Source organism: Ictidomys tridecemlineatus, chromosome 2 (assembly GCF_052094955.1).
Source record: "Ictidomys tridecemlineatus isolate mIctTri1 chromosome 2, mIctTri1.hap1, whole genome shotgun sequence".
Lineage (NCBI taxonomy): Eukaryota > Metazoa > Chordata > Mammalia > Rodentia > Sciuridae > Ictidomys > Ictidomys tridecemlineatus.
The window spans coordinates 1,390,954-1,414,241 of record NC_135478.1 but is presented as its reverse complement, the minus strand read 5'-3'; the positions used below and the strand labels follow the sequence as shown (position 1 = coordinate 1,414,241).

At 56.8% G+C, this 23,288-nt stretch overlaps 2 protein-coding genes and 1 long non-coding RNA gene across 9 annotated transcripts in view; 1 reads left to right on the top strand and 2 right to left on the bottom strand.

Moving 5' to 3' along the window:
* The window catches only part of Dot1l (DOT1 like histone lysine methyltransferase), a 56,678-nt gene extending 55,482 nt beyond the window's left edge, over positions 1–1,196 (bottom strand). For 4 of the 7 annotated variants that reach the window (XM_078033245.1, XM_078033247.1, XM_078033248.1 and 1 more), the window contains exon 1: positions 905–1,195. In XM_078033245.1, the coding sequence (XP_077889371.1) occupies positions 905–985 (81 nt within the window). In that variant the 5' untranslated portion in view covers positions 986–1,195. Of the gene's footprint in view, positions 1–904 lie in introns of all 7 variants that reach the window. The other 3 variants (XM_078033261.1, XM_078033254.1, XM_078033250.1) reach the window with 2 other exon arrangements.
* A 9,513-nt stretch (positions 1,197–10,709) lies between these two features.
* LOC144371028 (uncharacterized) lies at positions 10,710–14,439 on the bottom strand. Its single transcript, XR_013431172.1, has 2 exons — positions 13,774–14,439; positions 10,710–10,929 (listed from the first exon to the last, which is right to left on the bottom strand). It is a non-coding gene; the product is annotated as an uncharacterized LOC144371028 (long non-coding RNA).
* Ap3d1 (adaptor related protein complex 3 subunit delta 1) overlaps positions 14,307–23,288 on the top strand; it is a 38,608-nt gene continuing 29,626 nt past the window's right edge. The window contains exon 1 of the mRNA XM_005331992.4: positions 14,307–14,639. Within this exon, the coding sequence (XP_005332049.1) occupies positions 14,544–14,639 (96 nt within the window). The 5' untranslated portion in view covers positions 14,307–14,543. The remainder of the gene's footprint in view (positions 14,640–23,288) is intronic.

The following is a 23,288-nucleotide window of genomic DNA, read 5'->3' as shown; positions in this document are numbered from 1 at the left end:
TGTGAACAACCCTGCAGAGAGCTGAGAGAGGAGACAGAAGTTAAATCCGAAACTCCTGTGGCCTGGCCTGGCAGGAAAACCAGGGAGTCTCCCTCCTGGTGCACACCCAGCCGTCCAACAGGAGAGGGAGGGCCTCCCATCCGGCCGCCGCCACCTTACTTCAAAGCCTGGCACAGGCCAGGGAGTCCGGAGCCCCGGGCCGGCCCAGCAGATCTCTGGGGGCCGAAGGCGCCAGGTCCCCTACAGGCCTGCCTCTCAGGCCCTATGCACCCAGAGCGCCCCCAATTCTGCCTGCTTCAATTTCCACCCACATGCAATCTGACCCCCAGGACCAGGATGCTGATGACCGGGGGGATCCCTGGAACCCCAGGCAGAAGGCTTGTAAATTTCCACTCAGCCTACCATTCTAAGAGTCCCTAGAATCCGGGGGACAGCACTCCCACTTCACAGGACAGCTCCAGTCCTGCCCACCCCCAGATGAGGCGACAATCCTCCCAGCTCGCGGGGTCATATTGTCCTGCCCACCCCCAGATGAGGCGACAACCCTCCCAGCTCGCGGGGTCGCACCGTCCTGCCCACCCCCAGATGAGGCGACAACCCTCCCAGCTCCCGGAGCCGCACCGTCCTGCCCCCAGGGTCAGGGGGACAGCACTCCCAGCTCGCGGGGCCGCACCGTCCTGCCCCCAGGGTCAGGGGGACAGCACTCCTAGCTCCGAGGCCGCACCGTGCTGGCCCGAGGTTCCACCGACGGGCTCCCGACCGGGACCCGCCGGCTGACAGCGCCCGCCCGCGGGCACCGGGCAACGGCAGCCGCGCGGGGCGGGCGGAACGGCCGCCGGCGACGACGACCCCGCCGCGGCCCTGGGCCCGCCGCCCGCGTCCCGGGGCCCCGCGGCGAACTCACGTAGACCGGCAGCGGCCACGGGTAGACGGCGGGCTCGGCCCCCACGGGCGACTTGAGCCTCAGCTCCAGCTTCTCCCCCATGTCGGCGCGCGCGGCCGCCGCACCATGCTAGGCGGGCGGTTGGGGAGGGCGGGGCGCCGCAGGGCGGCGGGCGGAGCGGGGCGGGCGCGGCGAGGGCGGGGGTGGGGGGCGGCCCGGGCCTGGCCGCCGCCGCCGCGCTCCCGTCCGGCCCCGGCTGCCTCTTTGTGGTCACAGGCCCGGGGCCTCCAGCGCCGCCGCCATCTTGGGCCGGCGTGAGGCGAGCACAATGAGCCGGGGGCCGGGCGGAACCACTCGCCGCGCGCGCGGGGGGGGTCCGGCGCGAGGAGGCGGTGCGCCGATGCCGCCCCGCCCGCCGCGCCGCGCGCGCCACCCCTGTGCCCGCGCGGCCCCATGGGCTCGCCCGTCCGCACGTGATCACGCAGGCACGCACGCTCCTTGGCACGTCCTCGGCTGCCCTCGCATGCCCCCGCCGGCCGGAAGCGGGGACCCCGGGAAATCCTGCGGGCAGGCCCGTCAGGTGGCGAGTTCGAATCCCGCCTCCCCACATCCCGCAATTTGCAACTTGAGTCCGTCTTCAGTGTGGAACCCCGAATGCAGGGGTCCACCCCAGCTGCAGGCACAAGACACCCTCAGTAATGCCGCTTATTCATCATTCTGGGTACCAGCCGCTGCACACTCAGTACTGGCCCAGTGAATAAAATGAGTGCCTTTCTACTTTCTTTTCTTGTGGGGAACTGGGGATTGATCCCAGAGGCGTACTACCAATGAACTGCACCCACTGCGACTTTTTGTTTTATTTTGGGACAGGCCCTCAATAAGTTATGGAGGCTGGCCTCTAACTTGCCATCCTCCTTTCTTGGCCTCCACAGCTGCTGGGCTGACAGGCTTGCCCCTGCACCCAGCTCAAGCATATTCTAGATGTCACCTTAAAAGTTGTCTTGTGTGAGAGGTGCTGTAGAAGAACCTAGGACCTCACAAGTTCTAGGCCAGTGCTCCACCACTGAGCCACACCTAGCCCCAAGAAGATATCTTAAATTTTAATGAGATTAACATTCAATTTAAATCAGTGGACTTTAAGAGGTTAGCCTCTTAAATAAAAAATGATAGTAGGAGGCCCTTGTTTTGGAGTAAGCTCCTGCCCTGGGCACCAACGGACCAGGTTAAAGCTCAAAACGGATCACTATCTCTAAAGTTCACTTGGCCAAAGGAAAACTAAGTTGTTATGTTACCTTCCCAGAAAACTGGAGAGAAGAGATAAGAGCTCAATTTCCCCAACTGCCTGGTTTCGGTCAGCACAACCCTGAGGTTCCTCTGCCCCAGTCCTGATCTAATAAGAGTTATCTGCAAAGCTAGGTGTGGTGGCCGCACCCATGGTGACCTCAGCTACTGGGAAGCCTGAGGCAGCAGGCAGCAAGTGGCAGGCCACTCTGGGCAACTGAGCCAGACCCGGTCCCCAGACAGAAAGGGCTGGGGTGTGGCTCAGTGGTAGAGCACCTGGCTCAGTCCCCAGCAGCACTCACAGGAAAAGTGAACTGCAGCGACCTATGTCAACTTTTTTTTTCTATTTTTCTTTTTTGGTACTGGAGATTGAACCCAGGGGCACTTTACCACCGAGCTGCATCCTACAGAAGTGAGATATTCAAAGTGCAATTCATTTTTTATTTTGAGACCAGGTCTAAGTTTCCCAGACTGGCCTTGAACTTGGGACCCTGCAGGAGTCCCCAGAATGACAGATGTGGCCACTGTACCTGGCATACCAGGAGCATATCTCGAGGTGACCTTTCCACACAGGGTCTTTGCAGGCTTTTCTTTCAGCTGTTACCAACCTATAAAACCAGTCTCCTACAAGCCAGGCTTGGTGGCCACGCCTGGCATCTGCAGCGTCTCGGGAGGCTGAGACAGGAGGCTCACAAGTTCACAGCCAGCCTCAGCTCAAAGCTGGGCACTAAGCAACTCAGTGTCTGCAAATAAAACACAAACAGGGCTGGGGTGTGGCTCAGTGGTGGAGGCCCCTGAGTTCAATCCCTGGTACCCAAAAAAAAAAAAAAAGACTCTTCCACCCAGCTTATTAGAACACTCCCGTTCTTCCTGGGAAGAAGTGTGGCTGGGTTCTGGAATCCCAAACACGCCACCATCTCTCCACCATTGTGATTTTATCTCTAGCCTGAGGAGGACTCTCTCCTTGACCAAACTTTGGGCAGGCTCCTCCCTCTTTTATGGCTTGACCTTGGGCTCCCAAATTCTTCCTTGTCGAGCCCAGGATTAAAAAAAAAAAAAAAAAAAAAATCCTGCCAAGTCCGTTTAGCCAGAAACACCTGTCCTCCCTTGGGATCGCTCTTCCTGTCTGATCAGACTCCTCCCCACCCCCCAGCCGCCTTCTGCAGGAGCCTGGTTCTGGGTCTAGCCACAACTCCCCTCGCGGCTGAGGCTGATGCTTCCTCGTGGTAATTTTCCGCTCCCTGCCCCTTGTCCCTGCTCCTAGAGTACGAATTCCCAGTTTTCCTGGTTGCACTCTTCAGAGTCAAACTCAGTCTGTCTCCCCCACAGCAGACTCCATCCCAACAGGACAGGCCCCCTCCAAGCAAAGTCCTATGAACACGGGAGCCCCCCAGGGGAGTTGTGCCCCGCGCGCTGCCTGCCTGCCTGTGGATGTGAGCTGCCATCCACTCTTCCCGGGCGCCTGCCCTGCAGACCTGGGGCTTGCCAGCCCACACAGTCACATGAGTCAGTTCCTTAAAATACCTCCTTCCATGTATGCAGCAGCTCAGCTCTATTTCTGGAGGCCTGAGTCATGGCTGGGAACCAGGCTTGCACTTGGGGGTATCTGGCTTCCCAGTGGCGCCTTCCCAGGAGGGGTGCCTGAGGATCACCCCCGGGGCAGGACTTGAGTCTCAGCAGTGACAGGTGGGCAGGCAGAGACACGGGTCCAGAAGGAGGTGGAGCCTCGGAGCCTGCTCTGGGGGTCCCAGAGGTGTCCTGCCGTAAGAGGCCTTCCCTGCACCCCCCCCCCCCGGGGGACCGGCTCCCCTCACGTGTTGGCACTGCCCATGTGTCCAGGACCAGCTGGGAACCTGGCAAAGAGCAGGCTCCAGGGGTGCTCAGGGGGAAACGAGGGGCGGCAGAGTCCCCTGGGGAGATGGGTAGAGGGTCCGCAATTCCTTGGAGAAAGAGTGGGAGAGTCCAGGTCCCCGCGGGAACAAAGATGAGGGGTGCTGTGGGGCGCCAGAGGTGCCCCCGAGCTCCTGTTAGTGCAGGAGTGTTCAGAGGTGAGCCCAACCAGTCCAGCATGGTTCAAGTGGACCCACTGGTGGTAACCGTGGGCAGGTGGGGTGTGCCGGGAGGCAGGCGGTCACGGGGGTGCCCTGGAGGGCGCCTCCCCCCGCACCTCCCTTCCCCTCTCTGTCTCTGCTCCCGGCCACGGAGCCGAGCAGTTCTCTTCCTCCTGGCGCTACCTCTCCTCCTGTCTCCCCCAGCAGTGGACTTGGCCCGCCACAGACCAAACCTCTGAAACCATGAGCCAAAATAGCCTTTTCCTCTTCTAAGTGTGCTAATCAGGTGCTTCAGTCACAGCCTCGCAAAGCTGAGGGACACGGAACCAGCAGGGAAGAGGGAGCGGACAGTTCTGTTGTCCAGCAAGGACACAACTATTTACTCTAGCTGGGCCTGGTGGCACCTGGAGACCCAGCTTCTAGGAGGAGGCTGAGGCAGGAGGATCGCTGGAACCCAGGAATCCAAGAGCAGCCTGGGAAACAGAGAAAGTCTCCTTCTCCAAACAACACAACAGCTCAGTTGGCAGGGTGCGGTGGGCACGGTGGGCACGCCTGTCATCCCAGCAGCTCAGGAGGCTGGGGCAGGAGGATGGTGAGTTCAAAGCCAGCCTCAGCAAAGGTGAGGTGCCAAGCAACTCAGTGAGACCCTGTTTCTAAGTAAAATATTGTCCTAAGGGTAAGCAATAGGGGCTGGGGCTGGGGCTCAGGGGTAGAGCCCTTGCCTAGCATGTGTGAGGCACTGGGTTCCAGTCTCATCACCCCATAAAATAAATAAAATAAAGATTCAAGGGTGAACAATAAAAAGTGTTCTTTGATCCCAGTGGCTCCGGAGGCTGTTAGGAGGATCACGAGTTCAAAGCCAGCCTCGGCAAAAGCGAGGCACTAAGCAGCTCAGTGGGACCCTGTCTCTAAATAAAATACAAAACAGGGCTGGGGTGTGGCTCAGTGGTCGGTTGAGTGCCCCTGAGTGCAATCCCTGGTACCCCCCAAAGTAAAAAATGTTTTGTGACCCTGGGAACTGAACTCAGGGGTGCCCTACAGCTCAGCCAGGCTCCCAGTGTCATGCCAGGTTCGTGGGACCCCATAGACCTCCAGGAGCCGAATCTGATGCAACCACACAAGACTCTTTATTGCAAACTGGAGCCTGGACTCACCACCATCCCAGCGCAGGGTCCCAGGGCGCGGGAAAGTCAAACAACAACTCTTTTTTTTTTTTAACATTTATTTTTTCAGTTTTAGGTGAACACAAAATATCTTTATTTCATTTTTAGTGGGGTGCCGAGAATAAAAGCCAGTGCCTCACGCACACCAGGCGAGCACACTACCGCTTGAGCCACATCCCAGCCCAAACAACAGCTCTGAACATTGATCAGCACATTCACTGGCGGGAACAAGATGGGTAGGTGATGGGTTAGTACAGTGGGGGATTCATTTCAAGTGACTGGTTTAAGCCACGAGGGGAGTACTGCTGAACTGAGTGGTTTCCCAACATGTTATCAACCCCATAAACTGCTGGGGTCACCTGGCGGCCCAGCTATTTCCCTGTCCCATGCTGATTGGAGGTTGCCAGGGGGTTGCTGTGGGCCCTCACCTAGCCTAGCTGAGTCAGGGACACCTGGCTGGGCAGACCTCTCCTGTTATTTGCAGACAAACAACTCAGCAGGGTGGGTACCCCCTAGGAGTGCTCTGTGGGTCTTTCCCAGGACAAGGGTCACGCCCCCTTCCCTAGGACAGGCCTTGCTCTGAGGTAGAGGCTGGTTTTAGCCCTTTTTGTGTATGGGGGGGGGGGCGGGCATTGGGGTTGAGCTCAGGGGCCTGGACCACTGAGCCACACACCCCAGCCCTCCTCTGTGTCTTATCTAGAGACAGGGTCCCACTGAGCAGCTTAGGCCTCCCCATGGCTGAGGCCTGCTGTGACCGGCCTCCCCTGGGAGCTGCTGGGATCCCAGGCTGCTGGCCGCGCTGCCCAGGGGGTCCTTCATTGGGAACAGAGTTTTGGTGGATTGCCCAGAGGGGGCTCAAGTATTGGAACCATCAATAAAGGGTTCCCAATGGGTCCCTGAGGGCTGCGAGGACAGCCTGGAGGTGGGAGGTCCGGGAGGTCGAGGAGGGTCTCAGGCAACACAGGCTCAGGTGGGGGGTGACCAGGAACCCTGCAGACACAGGGCTGGGACGGCTGGCCTCCCCCTCAGGACAGCCCGGAAGGCTCTAGAGACAAGGGTCCCTAAGCCCTCCAGCTTGGCATCCCCTTCCTGGCCTTGGCAACCAAGAGTCGGGGGCAGGCTGGCTGCCCACAGGCCTGGGGGTTAGCTCCCTCAGGAGAGGGCCACACTGGTGTCCAGGGGCCTCCCCTCCCTCTTCCCCTCTCTCCCCACTGCTGTCTCCCCCTCCCTTTCCATCCCTCCCTCCCTCTCCCTGCTCCTCTCACCCTCTCTCCCCTCCCCCTCCCTCCCTCTCCCCCTCCCTCCCTCTCCCTCTCTCCCCTCCCCCTCCCTCCTCTCCCTCTCCCCTCCCTCCTTCTCCCTGTCCCTGTCCCTCTCTCCCTCCCTCTCCTGCCCCTCCCTCCTCTCCCCCTCCCTCTCCCTCTCCCTTCCTCCCCTCCCTCTCCCTGCCCCTCTCCCTCCCTCCCCCTCCCCTCCCTCCCTCTCCCTCTCCCTTTCCCTCTCTCCTTCTCTCCTTCTCTATCTCCTAGGACTATCCCTCTCCTTCCAGGTCCCCTGCCCCCAACCTCTGTAGGACTAGCATGGAGCCCAGGGCCTCCCTCATGCCAAGCAGGTGTGCACCACTGAGCTGCACCCCAGCCCTTGTTACTTGTTTGAGCAGGGCCTCCCTAGGTTGCCCAGACCATCCTGGGACTTGGAATCCCTGCCTCAGTGTCCAGGAGCTGGGATTATCCTGTGCACAGCACCAGGCTCTCCTCTTTCTGCAGAGAGGCCCTCAGGTGCCTCAGCCTCAGCCTGGCCAAGCTGGGCTCGCAGCCCCCTGGCCCTGCCCCGCCCTGCAGGCACTGGCTTGGTGGCCAAACCCACCCTGGTGTGACCTTGGGACTCCTCCCTCCAGCCCTGTGGCTGTTCCCTCTGCTCAGCCACTGACCACACCAGCTCCCCAGGGTCCCGCCTTGCACTCTGACATCCAGCCCAGGGCCTCCCCTCCGCCCATCCCACAGGGTGACCTTGGGTGAATCCTGTAACTTCTGAGGGTGGTCTGGAAGAATGGCCTGCCACACCTGTCATCCAGGCCACTCAGGAGCTGAGACAGGAGGATGCCAAGTTAGAGCCAGAGTGTGCAAGACTGCCTCAAAATCCAACTAAAAGGACTTAGACTGTAGCTTAGTGCTAGATCGTCCCTGAGTTCAATCCCCAGTCCCCCCCCCCACAAAACGGTGATTTGTCATGTCTCTGTCACCACCCTGAGTCAGATGTGGGGGGTCTGGTGGCTTCTGGAGGCTGCTACAGGTGGAGACACTAGAACAGAGACTGTGATATGTTTCAATTCACATTCTTGAACCAGCTGATTGATCTGAGGCCCAAACGTGACACTGGATGTCCTCCAGGTGCAAACTGGCATCATTCCAGGAGGTGTGCGGGTGAAGGGCGGCCCTCCCTCAGCCCCCACCCTCTCTGTGGCACTCCTGCTGGGAGCATCCATGCTTGAGAATACTCAGAGAGTCCAGGGGCTCCTGTCCTTGGCTGCCCTAGAATTCAAGCCTCACCCCGGCCCCCCCCAAGCTAAACAAGGTCAGGATCCGAAACCAGGGGTCCAGGGGTATATTTGGCAGGACTGGGCAGGGCTACAATCCTAGGCCCAAACCCTGGCCACAGAGCGGGTGTTTCAGCACCACGGAGAGGTCCAAGCTGCCCAGGTGAGGCTGAGTGTTAGGTCAGTGGCAGTGACTGAGAACAAAGCAGCCCCAGGCGCCCAATCAGGCGCCAACAGAAATGCCTGTCAATCTGCGGGATCTCCTGACTAACACCTGTCAATCAGCAGGACCCCTGGCCAATCCTGGCGTTCAGCCAACTCCCCTGGCCAACTGCAACAGGACCAGGGACTCTGAAAACACCTATTCCTGTCCCAAGCCCTTCCCTTCCTGCTGTAAGCCCCATAAAAGTCCAGTCCGGAGCCCCCATGCGGTTTCTCCTCAGACCCTCCTCCTGTCCACTCAGTGGGTCTGATTGGTTCCGCCCGGGAGTGCGGCTCAATGAAGCCTCCTTTGGAGGCCTTTTGCAATTGGCCTCCTTTGGTCGATGCCCGCCTCGCCTGATCTGACCCGGAGGAACTGGGCTCTCCTCTAAGCTCCATGTCTAGTGGCCCCGGCTTGGACCTTGCCCACGGGTGCCTTGTGGGCCCTGCCTGTCACATTAGGTTCTTTCTCTTCTTTTTTATTCTTCCTTGTGGTGCTGAGGACAAAACTCAGCCCTTCACCTGTGCCAAGCAGTGCCCTGCCCCAGGCTTGAAAAGCTCAGCTATGGCCCCCTCTTTTTGCAGTACTGGCATTATTGAACCCAGGGGCTCCCTACCACTGAGCCATACCCCCAGTCCTTTTTATTTTTTTATTTTGATACAGAGCCTCTCTAAGTTGCTGGGGCTGGCCTCAAACTTGTGATCCTTCTGCCTCAGCCTCCCATATGGCAGGGACATCAGAAGTGTGCATCTTGTCTGGCTGTTTGTACATGTTTCTATCTTTCCAAAATTCCATCTGCAGGTGACCTTGACCTTGGCCTATGGATTGGTAGTCCTCCCTCCCTGCCAACAGAGATGCACCCAGGCTTCCTGTCTTGCAGAGGGGGGAGCTCACTGCCTCCAGGAGGAAGCAAATGATGCAACAGGAACACAGCAAGAGGGATCTCAGTTGGCTTTTTTTTGTTTGTTTGTTTTGTTTTGTTTTTAAAAGAGAGAGTGAGAGAAGGGGAGAAAGAGAGAGAGAATTTTATTATTTATTTTTTAGTTATCGGCGGACACCCGGGCCGCACGCATGCCAGGCAAGCGCGCTACTGCTTGAGCCACATCCCCAGCCCTCAAGTTGGCTTTTGCAGCTCGGGTTCCTGTGCTGCCTCCAGGCGGTCACTGTGGGTCGTGGTGGTGGAGCACATGTAAATAAGGTCATGCGCTTCAGCACCTTCATTCACAGCATCTGGCCTTAATACCTGTGCGGAGGCTCATCTCACCCACTGTTGAAATGGGTTCACATGTGCTCGGCAAGTGCTCTGCCACGGAGCCACAAACCCAGCCCCGCGCCAGTTGTGTGTGTGTGTGTGTGTGTCTGGGGACTGAAGCCAGGGCCTCCGCGGGCTAGGTAAGAACCCTACCGCTGGATCTGGGTTTCATGGTCTGTGCGCAGCCTCATCTCCTTCCTTCACAACACCTCCCAGAGCTCTCCGGGTCGACTCTCCCTGACGTACTAGTGGGCTCCTGGGTTTTGCTTTTTGATTTGTTGTGTTTTGGGTCCTGGAGATGGAACCAAGTTGCACCTGTGCTGAGCTCCTGCTCTGCCATGCTTGGTGGAGGGGAGACACCCAGGTGTGTGACTACCCCTTTCTCCAACTCCGCCCACACCTGAAGCCTCAACAGTGGGTGAAGTGAGCCTCCACGGAGGTGTTTATACCAGTCGCTGGGGGACTGTGGGGACTTAGCCCCCCCCCCCCCCCCCCCCCCCCCCCCCCGTTCCAAGAGCCAGCTGTTGGGTGATATCAAGGACCTCTCCAGCCACCTCTGAAAAGGCCTGGACAACCCAGAGCTAGAGCCTAGGGCAGCAGGGCCCAGGGCAGCCTTCCGTGTGAGCTGGCCTGTAGAGGACAGCAGCAGTGACGGTGACAAGAGCCTGCGCTGGCTATTACACCAGGTGACACCTCATCACGCGGCAAGGACTTGGAAGTGGAAGCCCAGTGCCTTCTTGGTGGGAGCTGGAGGAGTAGAGAGGTGTACGATGTGGGTCTGAACTTGGAAGCTGGGGTCTGGTTCAGGGACCTCACTTCTCCGAATGTGGGTTGTCAAGAGCAAATGGAAACGAACGCCGCCAACTTGTCACAGATTCCAAAACAGAACTCCTGGGGGGTGTGCCATGGGCACGCGGGAGCGCTGGCCAGGTGACCCTGACCGGCCCTCCGGAGCCACCAACGTCACCTTCCTCCACTCTTCCAGCCCCACCCACCTCTCTCGGTGCCTGCACAGGCCAAGCCTCTTGGGTCCCCTCGGTCTGGACTAGTTTTCCAAAGCTTCTCCGGGCCGGGACTTCGTCTTTCAGCTCTGTCCGTTGCCAAAACTGTCCACGGGCGAGGCTCCCCGCGCAGCGGCCAGGCGGGTGGATGCGCGGGCCGTGGGGGCTGGACCCGGTGCAGGAAGGTGCGGCTCCTCCAGTCCCTCGGCCGCCGGGGCCTGGCTATCGCTGCCCTCTGCTGGCTGCCCTGGGGGTTGCAGGCAGCCGCCGGCTCCGGGTTAAGAAGGAATCTTTTTTTTTTTTTTTTTTTAAAGAGAGAGTGAGAGAGGGGGACAGAGAGAGAGAGAATTTTTTTTTAACATTTATTTATTTTTTCTTAGTTCTCGGCGGACACAACATCCTTGTTGGTATGTGGTGCTGAGGATCGAACCCGGGCCGCACGCATGCCAGGCGAGCGCGCTACCGCTTGAGCCACATCCCCAGCCCAAGAAGGAATCTTAACCGGCTCCGGGTTAAGAAGGAATCGGGTCTTTTGGAAAATGTTACTCAGTCTTCCTGCACTGAAAAATAAAATAAAATTAAATTAAATTAAAAAAATAAAATAAATTAAATAAAATATTTTTAAATTCCTTTTTTTCTTTCTTTTCTTTCTTTCTTTCTTTTTTTTTTTTTTAACTCGGGGGCACTCAACCACTGAGCCACATCCCCAGACCTATTTTATGTTTTATTTAGAGACAGGGTCTCACCGAGTTGCTCAGTGCCCAGCTTTTTGCGAAGGCTGGCTTTGAACTCGTGATCCTCCTGCTTCAGCCTCCGGAGCTGCTGGGATGACAGGTGTGCGCTGCACCCGGCCAAAATATTTCTTAAGCCCCTATTCATACAACACACAGAAAAGTCAAAGCGGCCCTTCTTGGTATGTGTGCCCCGGTGGGAAGAAGTGATACAGACCAATAATAAACCAAATAGGGCTGGGGATGTGGCTCAAGCTGTAGCACGCTCGCCTGGCATGCGTGCGGCCCGGGTTCGATCCTCAGCACCACATACAAAGATGTTGTGTCTGCCAAAAAAATAAATATTAAAATATTTTTTAAAAAAACAAATAATTAGTCAACAAAAAAACACAAGAATCCAGCAGGGAAGGGAACAGAGAGTATGGTGGGGACTTTCCTATTTATTGCACAACTGGGGCCTCCTGTCAGGCAAGTGCTCTGCCCCTGAGATGCACCCCCACACCTTTCCATTTTATTCTGAGACAGGGTCTTGTGGTTGTCCCATCTGGCCCCAGACTTAGTCCTGCCTCAGCCTCGTGAGTTGCTGGGATGACGTCGTGTGCCACCACACCTGGCCTGCACAGTGCCTCTGTGGACTTCAGGGGGCTCGCTCCCCTGGGCTCTCCCTCACCACCTGCCAAGCGGGTGGAGGAGGCTGAGTGCCTGCTGGTGCCCTGGTGCGCTGTCCTTCAAAGCCCTCTGCTGCGCAGGCTCCAACTGCATCCCTGCCACCCTTCCACTTCACTCCCCCCAGCTCTCCCTCTCCACACGCCTAGAGTGGCCCCAAGTCTGTGGGACACCTGTCACTCCTTGGCCTTCACTCTTCTCCTTCTTTCAAGAATGTGCCTTGGGGCTGGGGATGTGGCTCAAGCGGTAGCGCGCTCGTCTGGCATGCGTGCGGCCCGGGTTCGATCCTCAGCACCACATACCAACAAAGATGTTGTGTCCACCGAGAACTAAAAAATAAAAAATGTTGGAAATTCTCTCTCTCTCACTCTCTCTTTAAAAAAAAAAAAAAAAAAGAATGTGCCTCATCCTTTGGCTCTTACACCTGTATCATGGAATGGCATCGCGAGGGGAAAATACTAGGAATAACCTCTCTGTCCCCTGATAAGTATCTAAGAAAAGGATAATATTGCCACTAAAAACAGAAAACCAGAGCTGAGTGCAGTGGCACACGCCGATATGCCCAGTGACTTGGGAGGCTGTGGCAGGAGGATTCCAAGTTGGAGGCCAGCCTCAGCAACTTACTGAGACCCTGTCTCAAAATAAAATAAAAAGAGCTGGGGCTGGGTGTAGTGGTACATGCTTGGATTCCTGCAGCTCTTGGGAGGCTGAGGCAGGAGGATTCAAAGTTCAAGGCCAGCCTCTACAATTTAGTAAGGCTTTAAGCAATTTAGCAAGACCCTCTCTCTAAATAAAATATTAAAAGGTTTGGGGATGTGGCTCAGTGTTTAAGCACCCTGGGTTCAATCCTCCCCCCCAAAAGCTGGAGATGTAGCTCCATGGTAGAGTTCCTGCCTAGCATGGCCACAGCACTGCAAAAGATAACAACAAAACCCCCCAAAACCACAAAGCATTATAAGCTATTGCACACAGACATGGATATGAGATTTCTTTTCTCTTTTTTTTTATGGTACTGAACTGAGAGGTGCTGCATTACAGAACTCCATAGCCATTTTTTTGGTTTGAGACAGCATCTTGGTAAGCTGCCCAGGCTGGCAGGGAGCTTGGGACTCTCCTCCTGAGTTGTTGGGTTACAGGCATGCACCACCACGCTGGACTTCATTTTCTTTTTCTTTTTTTGGTACTGAGGATTGAACCCTGGGGCACTTAACCACTGAGCGACCGACCTTACCAGCTCTTTTTATTTTTTATTTTGAGGCAGGGTTTTGCTAAGTCGCTTAGGGCATTGCCAGATTGCTGATGTTGGTTTCCAAATCATGATGCTCCTGCCTCAACGTCTCCATTGCTGGGGTTACAGATGTGTGCCAACACACCTAGCCCGTTTACATTTTTTTTTTAAAGACAAAGAGTCTTGTTATGTTGTCCAATCTGGCCCCAATCTCTTGGGTTCAAACCATCCTCCTGTCTCAGCCTCTGGAGCTGCTGGGACTACAGGCATACACCATTGTGCCTGATTTGTCTTTATTAAAATGGCTAGTAGTTGAACCAGTCTTTATGAAATCCATTCTTATGGTTTTTTTTTTAAATCTTTATTTTATTTTTATGTGGTGCTGAGGATCAAATCCAGTGCCCCACGCAGGCTAGGTGAGTACTCTACCACTGAGGTCCAGTCCAGCCCCATTCTAATGGGTTTTGATTTTTTTTTTTTAATGTGGCTGTGATCCGACCAGGTGTCCTGCACACTAAGCAGGTGCTCTATCATCGAGCAGCAATCCAGCCATGGACTTTTCGTTTTATTCTGCTCTTTGGTTTAACTGTATTCTCGATATAATTAGTCATATTTGTGCTGCATCTGTATTATCCGAGTTTGTGGCTGGCTCTTCTACTTCCCTAAAGGGGTATCCCTAGGGCGGGCACTCGCTGTATCTTATTTCCCGTTGCCTCCGGTGCCCCTTCCTATGCCTGGCACACAGTGGGTCCTCGATGGATATGTATTGAGTGAGTTACTTGCGTTGAAGCTGCAGCTCTGGCCTGAGTTTCTTCCTGAGGGCACGTTAGTCCAGTCCTGAGCGATTACAGTATTTTGTGAGGCTGCAGGGGACGCAGGATTGGTTCGCAGCATGGAATTTGGAGGTTCTCAGGAAGCGTCATCTCTCAGATGCAGACAAGGCGGAGCTAGGTTCTTTTCCAGGAACTGGACAGTTGAACTCCACGTGGGCGCCCGGCCCACCCAGGCTCCGCCCACCACAGATCACGCCCATATCTGTCACTTAGCCCAGGGGCGGGACGAGGCGGACCCCCATTTCAGGGGCGTGGCTAGACACGGAACGAGGAAGTGCCTGGAGTTACGTAGGACACTGACCAATGAGAGGGCAGAGCCTGACCCTGAGGGGGCGGAACCATGCAACGGAAAAGGGCAGTTTCGCCTTGCGATTGGGCGGACTGTCGTCGTCAGGGAAACGGAGGAGAAGGGGCGGGGCCGAGGCGGGGCGGGGCTTCCTCCGACGTCCCGGCTGGGACCCGGCGGCCGCCGTCAGCTGACCTGCCGCCATCTTGTCCGCCATTTGCCAGCGGCTAGGCTCCGGAGCGCGGGCCTTTGGGCAGGGGGTCGTCGCCGCCGTCCCTGTTCACGGACCGCGCCGCCGCCCTGGCCTGGGCACCTGTCCCGCCGCGGCGGCCGGCAGCGCAGTGCTCCGCGGGCGGCAGGCGCGGTTCCCGGGCCCCCGCACGGTGCCGGGCCGCGGACCTTCGGGGGCCAGAGCCCGCGGGCCGCCGCGATGGCCCTCAAGATGGTCAAGGGCAGCATCGACCGCATGTTCGACAAGAACCTGCAGGACCTAGTCCGCGGCATCCGCAACCACAAGGAGGACGAGGTGAGCCGGCACAAGCGGGGTGTGCGGCCTGGTCACCGTCCCGGCTCTGCCCGCCCTGCCCACCCGGCCGGCTCAGCCTCCAGCCGGTGCCCGCGGCCACGCTCCGAGCTCCGGCCCCGCCTGTCCAGGGGCAGCGACGCTGCGCGTCCTCTCCCTGACCAGCCTCAGTGTACCCCTGTGCTGCGGTCTGCGGACCACCTGGGGCAGCAGTGTTCCCGAGGCGGCGGCCCGGGTCCTGCCGCAGGGTGGCCAGCCTCCCGGAGCCTCAGTTCGCCCCTCGGGGAGATTCTGCCCCCTCCCCTCGGGCATTGCACAGAGACCTCGTGAGTTTCCCTATTCAGGCGAAGTTGTGGGGCTTGGTGTCTGCGCCCAGGAACCATGGGGACTCAGGAGACCCCTGATTCTCATGGGGACTCTCCTCGGGAGCGGGAGGCAGGGGATCGGAGGGTGTCCCGTGGAGAAATTCCTGGATGGGGAACCGTGTCCAGGTTGCTTCCCGGGGCCAGGCTGGGGACACTGCCAGATGTCAGGGCCTTGCCTCTGGGCCCAAGCTCCTAGGGCTGTCCCTTCAGCCCCCATAAAGGAGCAGCCAAGAAAACGCTGGAGTGGGAAAGCCAGCTTCAAACAGGAACCAAACCCAGGGGTGGAAATGGTCTCCCAGAAGTGAAATTGTAACTGGGCATCATTGCCTTCCCTCCCCTCCCTTCCCCCAACCTGTGACCTAGATTAGGGAAGAAACAGGAACATTGAGTGGCCACCAAGCGGCTGGCTTCATTGAGGAATGCCCAAATAGGAGGGTTAGGCCCTGCAAGCCCAGGTGCCAGATATGAGCTGGTCTGCTCACTGGCCTGTGCCCGAAGGAGCAGAAAGTCAGGAACTCGCTCCAGGTGCCTTGAGCCAGGCTCCTGGCTGGGAACCTGAGGTCTTGTGCCTTGTTGCTCTTTCCCAGAAGCTTGTCACCTGCTGGGCAAGGAGCTGGTTTCTTCTTAACTGTACGCCATCCTGCCTCTCTGGCTGCACCTTGCTCTGCATCCTCAGCGCTTGGCTGCTTGGTGGCTGTGTGAGCAGTTGGATGCCATCCTCAGTTCTGTTGGAGCTGAAGGAGTAGCTGTTTGGCCTGCAGTGTAGATACTGAGTGTGGCTAGCCAGATTCAAAGTGTGTTCACACCCTCAGGTGGTTTTTTCTGCCCAGGTAGGATCTCCTGGCTCCTGTCCCTCTACCCCATTCTGTGGTTGTCCCTGGTCAGCTTGTTTGGCAACCCTGAGGGTGGACCACACACTCTCTAATGAGGGAAGTGGTGCCCCCCACCCTGGTGCTGTGGATTGAACCTAGGAGTGCTCTGCCACTGAGCTACACCCCAGCCTTTTTGTTTCTTATTTTTAGACAGGGCCTCGCTTAGTTGACTGGCCTGGTCTCCAACGTGCTATCCTTCTGCCTCAGCCTCTTGTGTAGTTGGAATGACATGCATGTGCCACTGTTTGGACGGTATTTTATTATTTTTTGAAATGGAATCTTGCTCTGTTGCCTAGGCTGGTCTTTTTTGTTAGCTTGTTTGTTTTTTGGTGCTGGGGATTGAACCTAGGTGTGCTCTACCACTAAGTCACCTCCTCAGTCCTTTTTAATTTTATTTTGACACAGGGTCTTGATAAATAGCTGAGGGTCTCACTAAATTGCTAAGGCTGGCTTCAGACTTAGTGACCCTCCTGCCCCAGCTTCCTGATGTTGGGATTACAGTTTGACACAGGGCTCCTTTGGGCTCAGCCTCTGCACTAACTAGGAATACAGGTATGGGCCACTGTACCAGAAAGGGGCCTGAGTTTTTTTTTGTTTGTTTGTTTGTTTTTTTGTGGTGGTATAGGGAATGGAACTCAGGGACACTCAGCCACTGAGCTGCATCCCCAGCCCTATTTTTATTTAGAGACAGGGTCTCACTGAGTTGCTTTTTGATAAGGCTGTTTTTTTTTTTTTTTTTTTTTTTGTAGTTTGATAGCATGCCTTTATTTTATTTATTTAATAATTTTTTGGGGGTAATTGTAGATGGATAGAATGTCTTTATTTTGTTTATTTTTATGTGGTGCTCAGGATTGAACCCAGTGCCTCATCCATGCTAGGCGAGCGCTCTACCACTGAGCTTCAGTCCAGCCCTGAGGCTGGCTTTGAACTTGTGATCCTTCTATTTTAGCCTCCCCAGCCCTTGGGATTACAGGTGTGTGCCACTGTGTCTGGCGCGGGCCTGGTTTTGAGGGAGGTGTGCCTTCTTTCCCCAGTAGCCTTCAGCCCCTATGTTGTGGGTCAATCCCAAAGTCTTGCACACACAAAGCACACGCTTTACCACTCAGCTGGACCCTCAGTTTGGAGGCGTGTTTCTTCATTTAGGATTGGTAGGAACTGATAGTGCCTTTTCCACAGACAGGGTCCTCATCAAATGGGACACTGGTGGTGGATGTGATTTTATTTATTGATTTAGTTACCAGGGGTTGAACCCAGAGGCATTCAACCACTGAGCCACATCCTCAGCCCTTTTTTGTATTTTATGAAGAGATAGGGTCTCACCTAGTTGCTTAGGGCTTTGCTAAATTGAGGCTGGCTTTGAACTTGTGATCCTCCTGCTTCAGCCTTCTGAGTTGCTAGGATTACAGGTGTGGCCCTCGCGCCTGGCTGGATGTGCTTTTAAAGGATGCAGGGCCCAGCTGGGCGGGTGTTCTCAGAGTCCCAGGTTTCTGTGTACCTCTGTTGACTGGCTGACGTGTTGGATGATCCTGGCAGGACCTGTGGAGTCTGGCTCCTGGTTCCTCAGAAGTCCATCCTCATGGTCTCAAGGGCATTCCTCCAGGGCTCACAGATGCTGGTGCCACAGCCCTGGGCAGCCACAGTGCCAGTTCCCCCTTTAAAAAGTGGCTTCCTCCGGCTGAGACTGGGGCTCAGTGGTAGAATGCTCACCTAGCATGTGTGAGGCACTGGGTTTGATCCTCAGCTCCACATAAAAACAGATAAATAAAATAAAGCCTTGTGAAAAAAATTCTTAACAACAACAACAAAAAAAAACGTGGCCTCCTCCTCCACTGGTGCTTTTCTGTTGCTGTTGCCCCTGAGCAAAGACGCCGGGCCTGTGCCTCCCCCCAGTGTGCGTCTTCCCAACAGAGCTTCCTTTTGGTGGTAGGTGTTGGCTCTGGCAGGCGGGCAGCACCTCCTGCAGGTGAGCAGCATCTCTTCTAGGCTCCCTCAGCTGCTCCGGGCAGCACTTGTGTGGTCTGGGGTGTGCGACACGGGGTTCCACGCAGAGCTGGGCATTGCTGGGGATTGGGGCAGGTCTGCTGCTCCTGCCCGCCAGCCCTCCGGCCCTGCAGCTTGCTGCAGTGTGCAGGCAGACCCGCCGCTCGGGCTTGGCAACCCCCCTCTGACGGGCAGCTTAGTGGGGTCAGGCAGTGCCATTTGCTCTGCCTGACAGTCTCAGGCTGGTGGACCAGCTCCTCCAGTGTCCTCCCGGGTCAGCGAGGGCGTGTATTGATCAGGGCCAGTGCCTGTCACTCCGTGGCCTGGTGCCTGGCTCCTGCAGGCTTCCAGCACCTTCCCCTGCCTGGGCGTGGTCTCTTCTCTAGCCCCTTTGGGTGGCACCCAGGTGCATCTCCTAGGCCTCCGCCCCAGAGGGAGGTGCTGGACCCTGGCTTGTCTGTGCCTGGGGTACGGGAGTCCGTGCTGCCCACTGTGCTCCAGCCAGCGATTGAGTGCACAGCAGCCCTGGGAAGGCCGCCCTGGCCTTGTCATATTTCCCTGTGACCACAGGTGCAGCCCCAGGGGATGCTTTTGTCCCGTCCTTCAGAGAAGTTGTCCCAGCCAAGTCCAGGCATGGACAGCCCATGTTGGGGCTGCTGCCGGGGCCCTGGATGGAGCTTTTGCTTCACCTCCACTGGCCCTACTCCCCAGTGGGCTACCAGCGACTGTCACTCTGGGTAGAGGGCACACCCGTTCTCGTGGTGTGGCCCTGTGGTGTGCCTGAGCCTGCGCGTCTGCCCCTCACCCTCTTGGGTCTCTCCTGTCACCACCTCTAGGCCCTCTTGGTGTCTCTGTTGTCCAGCTTCTTTGCTTCGCCTGGGACTTGAGCCTCCCTGAGGCCGTGACTCCTTTTGCCCACCTGCCTCCTGGTGTAGGTGCTGCCTGTTGTTCGGCCCTGGGCTGGGACTGGCTCTGCTCACCCACTGGGCCCTTCTGCCTTGCCCTGGCCCTCCAGGCAGGGCCTCTTTCCCCGAGGCCCCAGGCGTCGGGCTGCCTGTCTGTCTTGAAGGTGGGGCCACCTCTGTCTCCTGGCTTCTGTGCTGTAGCCCTGGAAGCGTGGCCCCACAGTATTGGTCTTTCCCTGCCCTGGGTCACTAGGTGACCTGACTGTGGTCAGCTGAATGCTTGTCCCCAGAGGGGCCTCGTGCTAATCCTTGGACATGTAGGTACATTGCCTCTGGATGCGAGATAGGATCAGCGAAGGACCTTGAGCTGGGTCACCCTGGTCATCTGGGGCCCAGGGTCACCACAGGGTCCTTAGGAGAGGAGACGGGTGGGCGGAGTTAGAGAGCCGGGAAGATGCTGTGCTCCTGGGCCTGGTGCTGGAGGAGGAGCTCCACCCAAGGGCTGAGGGGCCTCTGGGGACTAGCCCTGCCACACCTGGATCCACCGCGCCTCTTCCGGGGTCGACACTGAGCAGGTGAGAGCCGCTCTTATCTACAGTGACCGTCTGACGGAGTGCGTCAGCCTGACTCTCAGGTGGACACGGCAAGGAAGGCCATCTCTGGGATCACAGAGCTCCAGCACCACAGTCAGGATGAGGGAATCACTGCGCTTCCGGGTCGCCAGAGCTCCCAGGCCAGGAGTCAAGGGGACGGGGGTGTGTGTTGCTGGCCCCAGCTGGCCATGGCTGCTGTGGGGCATCTGGTGTCACCACTGCCCACCAACGGTGCTGTCCTGTAGAAGTGGTGCTAACCATGTGAGCAGGTTCAAGCGTTCTAGTCGCCATCTTTTTAAAACACAGGAGCAGGCTGGGTGCGGCTCAGTGCTGGAGCGCTTGCCTGGCATGTGCGAGGGCCTGGCTTGATCAGCCTGCAGGACAGACACACGCAGCAGGCAGGGTTGACGGAAGAAGGACCCACCTGACCCGCACCACCCTGAAGATCCCACCGAAGCTGTTCTATGTTGTCTGGTCCTGGGCCAAGGGACCTGTGTGTCTCTGCTCCTCACCTGTGTCAGTTCTGCCCCCATGTTACAGTTCTTGAGCTGCGTGTGGCCAGGGCTCCTGTGGGGAGCTGCAGCTGACACTCAGCGTGCTCTGGCGTGGTCCTCTGGTCACTGGTATCCTCTCCCTCCATAGCCTCCCCCCCACCCCATCTCAGTTCCGGCTCAGAGCGGGTGTTCTGGACTTACCCATCTTGCTGTCACCTTCCCCCAGAAGCCTGGGTCACCCCACACTTGGAGTGCAAAGTTGTTATCCCCATCCCTCTGTCCTCTCTCTTTTTTGGGAGGGGCTGGTTACTGGGGATTGGACTCAGGGTCACTCAACCACTGAGCCACATCCCCGGCCCTATTTAGAGATAGAGTCTCACCGAGTTGCTTAGGGCCTCGCTATTGCTGAGGCTGCCTTTGAATTTGTGATCTTCCTGCCTCAGCTTCCCAAGCCACAGGGATGGCAGGAGTGCATCTGTCTTCTGTCCTCCCTCTTTCCTGGTCCTTTGAAAGAAGAGCAGAGCCCCGCCCTGTGCCCTTGACTCCCTTGCTGACCTGCAGCATCTCTTCTGTTCCTCCTGTGTCCCTATTTGGGGCCTTTGGTCAGATGCTCTCAGGGCATCCTGACTGTGTCCCAGGCCTCCTCCCTCCTGCCCTGTACTTGCCTTCAAAGCCCTGGGTGGGCCCCGCTGCCCTGGGCTGGACTTTCCGGCTCCCCCGTGCCAGCTTCTGGCCTGGAGCGTCCGTCCCTCCTTCCCAGCACCCTAGGCCCCTCAGGCCGGGGCTGAGCCCTCGGGGCTGCGCAGCCTGACGCTTGCTTGCGGCCCTCCTTGCCTGTGCTCTCGCTCGAGTTTGGTTCAGCACCACCACGACCAGCTTCTGGCAGAGGCTGGCAGAGGCTGACCGTGAGCAGGGCTGTGGGAGCAGGAGCGTGAAGGCCCCTGGGACTTGCCTCACAGTCAACTGACATTTAAACTCCCATTTCTGGATTTCCCAGTCCTGGCCCAGTATGAAAACATTTTCGCTGCGGTACAAGAATTTCCAAAACCTATATCACTGATGCTTTTAGACATTTGTTTTCTTTTTATTATTGGTTTGTGGAACCTGGGGCTTTGTACCTGCTCGGGAAGAGCTGCACCATTGGACCACACTCCCAGCCCTTTTATTTTTTGAGATAGGGTCTTGCTAAGTTCCTGAGGCTGGCCTTGAACTTGTGGTCCTCCTGCCTTGGTCTCCTGAGTTGGTGGATGACGCCCAGCTCCCTTGAACATTCATTCCTTTGGTCTGTGAGCAGGTGAGGACCATGCCTGTTGCCCCTGTGCGCAGGAGGCTGAGGGGGAGGGCTGGGAGTTTGAAGCAGCCTGGCAACCTAGCCACATCCCAGCTTAGCCAGGCCGTCTCAAGGTACAAGTAAGGAGTGGCCTGGGGGAAGTGCTTGCCTGCCCAGGAGGCAGGGACTCGGTGGGTGATATTTCAAGGATGCTGTAAACTGGGGCTCAGGGAGGGAGAAGCAGGTGCTGTGCTGCCCTGGGCCGCAGCCGGGCCTCAAGAACGCCCTTCCTGGGGCCCAAGGACGCGGCTGGGGACGCTCACTAGGGTGCTGCCATGGGACCCGACCAGAAGTCCTCTACTGGTCTGGCTTGGGCAAGTACATAGTACACACTGACTGTTATTTTGTTTTACTTAAAAAATCTTTTTCAGTTGTTGATGGACCTTTATTTTATGTATTTCTTTTATGTGGTGCTGAGGATCAAACGCAGTGCCTCACACGTGCTGGGCGAGCGCTCTGCTCCTGAGCCCGGCCCCCGCCCAGCTGGCCCTGGCGGTTATTTCTTGAGGTTCATTTTCATACCTGAGAGAAGGATAAAAATGCATGTTTGAGCTGAGCTTTCTTTCTTTGGAGCAGGTACTGGGGTGCTCTATCACTGAGCTGTACCCCAGTCCTTCTTTCTTTCTTGTTTGCCTCAATAAGTTACATAGGCTGTCCAGGAACTTGTGATCCTCCTGCCTCAGCCTCCTGAGTTGCTGGAATGACAGGGTGGCCACCACGCCGCACTAAGTGGTTTCTTTGTTTTTTTTTTTTTTTCTTTTCAGAGAGAGAGAATTTTTTTTTAATATTTATTTTTTAGTTCTCTGCGGACACAACATCTTTGTTGGTATGTGCTGCTGAGGATCGAGCCCGGGCCAGCACGCCAGGCGAGCGCGCTACCGCTGAGCCACATCCCCAGCCCCTTGTTTTTTTTTTCTATTAGTAACGTCAGTCATTGTCCTAAGTCAGGGTCTCCTCACGACTGAGGCTAGGGCTCATGGTGGGGTCCTGAGCACGGCCCGTGCTGAGCAGCACCCTCCTGGCACAGCCTCCCTCAGGGAACCACCCTGTCCCCAGACACGGCCTGTTCCCGGGGGATGGGGTCGCCCAACGGAGAACTTGCTCTGGAGCTCTGGGCCCGCTTCTGTCCTGTCAGGGAGCCTGAGGCAGGCAGAAGGAGGGTCAGGCACACCAAGGTGGCCCCTGGGTCGCCTGTGGTGCAGCTGCTGTACACGGAGTTGTCATTGAGGCCTGCTGATTGCTCCCCTTTGTCCCCAGCCAAACCCTGACCAGGGCTGAGGCCCCACTGCTTTGCCCCGGCCTGCAGTGGATGCAGACATGAGGTGCCTCCCAGCCTCAGGGAAGGACCGTCAGGTGGCACCTCTCCATGCCTTCATCTTTTGTCCCCAGAGCTGCTTACGTGAGCCGCACATGCTGAGAGGCGGTATGTGGCTGCACCCAGTTCATTTATTTACTTACTTATTTTTTAGGGAGAGAGAAAGAGAGGGAGAAAGGAGGAGGAGGACAGAGAGAAGCAGTGCCCAGGCTAGAGGCAGTGGGCGGGGGTGGTTCCGTGGACCTGGCATGTGGCACCACCCCCTGTCCCTGCTTGGGGCCAAGGAGCCTGGTGAGCCACCAGGCACACATCCTGTGCAGACGGCAGGTGGCCCTCGAGCCCCTCTGCCAACACTGGGGAAATACAGCTTCTCTGGCTTTATCCCAGGAATCTGCCTGGATTTCATTCATCTAGGGCGGGCCCAGGAATCGGGTTTGTTTATATTTTTGGTGGCAGGGATTGAGCCAGGGGTACTTTACCACTGAGCTACTTCTCTAGCCCTTTTTATTTATTTTTTAAAGTTTTAAATTAATTTATTTATTTTTGGTGGTGTTGGGGATTGAACCCAGGGCCTTGTGCATGCTAGGCAAGAACTCTACCAGCTCAGCTATGTCCCCAGCCCCCATTTTTAGTTATTTTGAGACAGGGTCTTGCTAAGTTGCTTAGGGACTCATTAAATTTCTGTGGCTGGCTTTGAACTTGAGATCCTCCTGCCTCAGCCTCCTGAGCCCCTCCATGACAGGCCTGAGCCACCTGTGACCAGTGAGAATCTAAATTTTTAAGAAGGAATTTCATCTG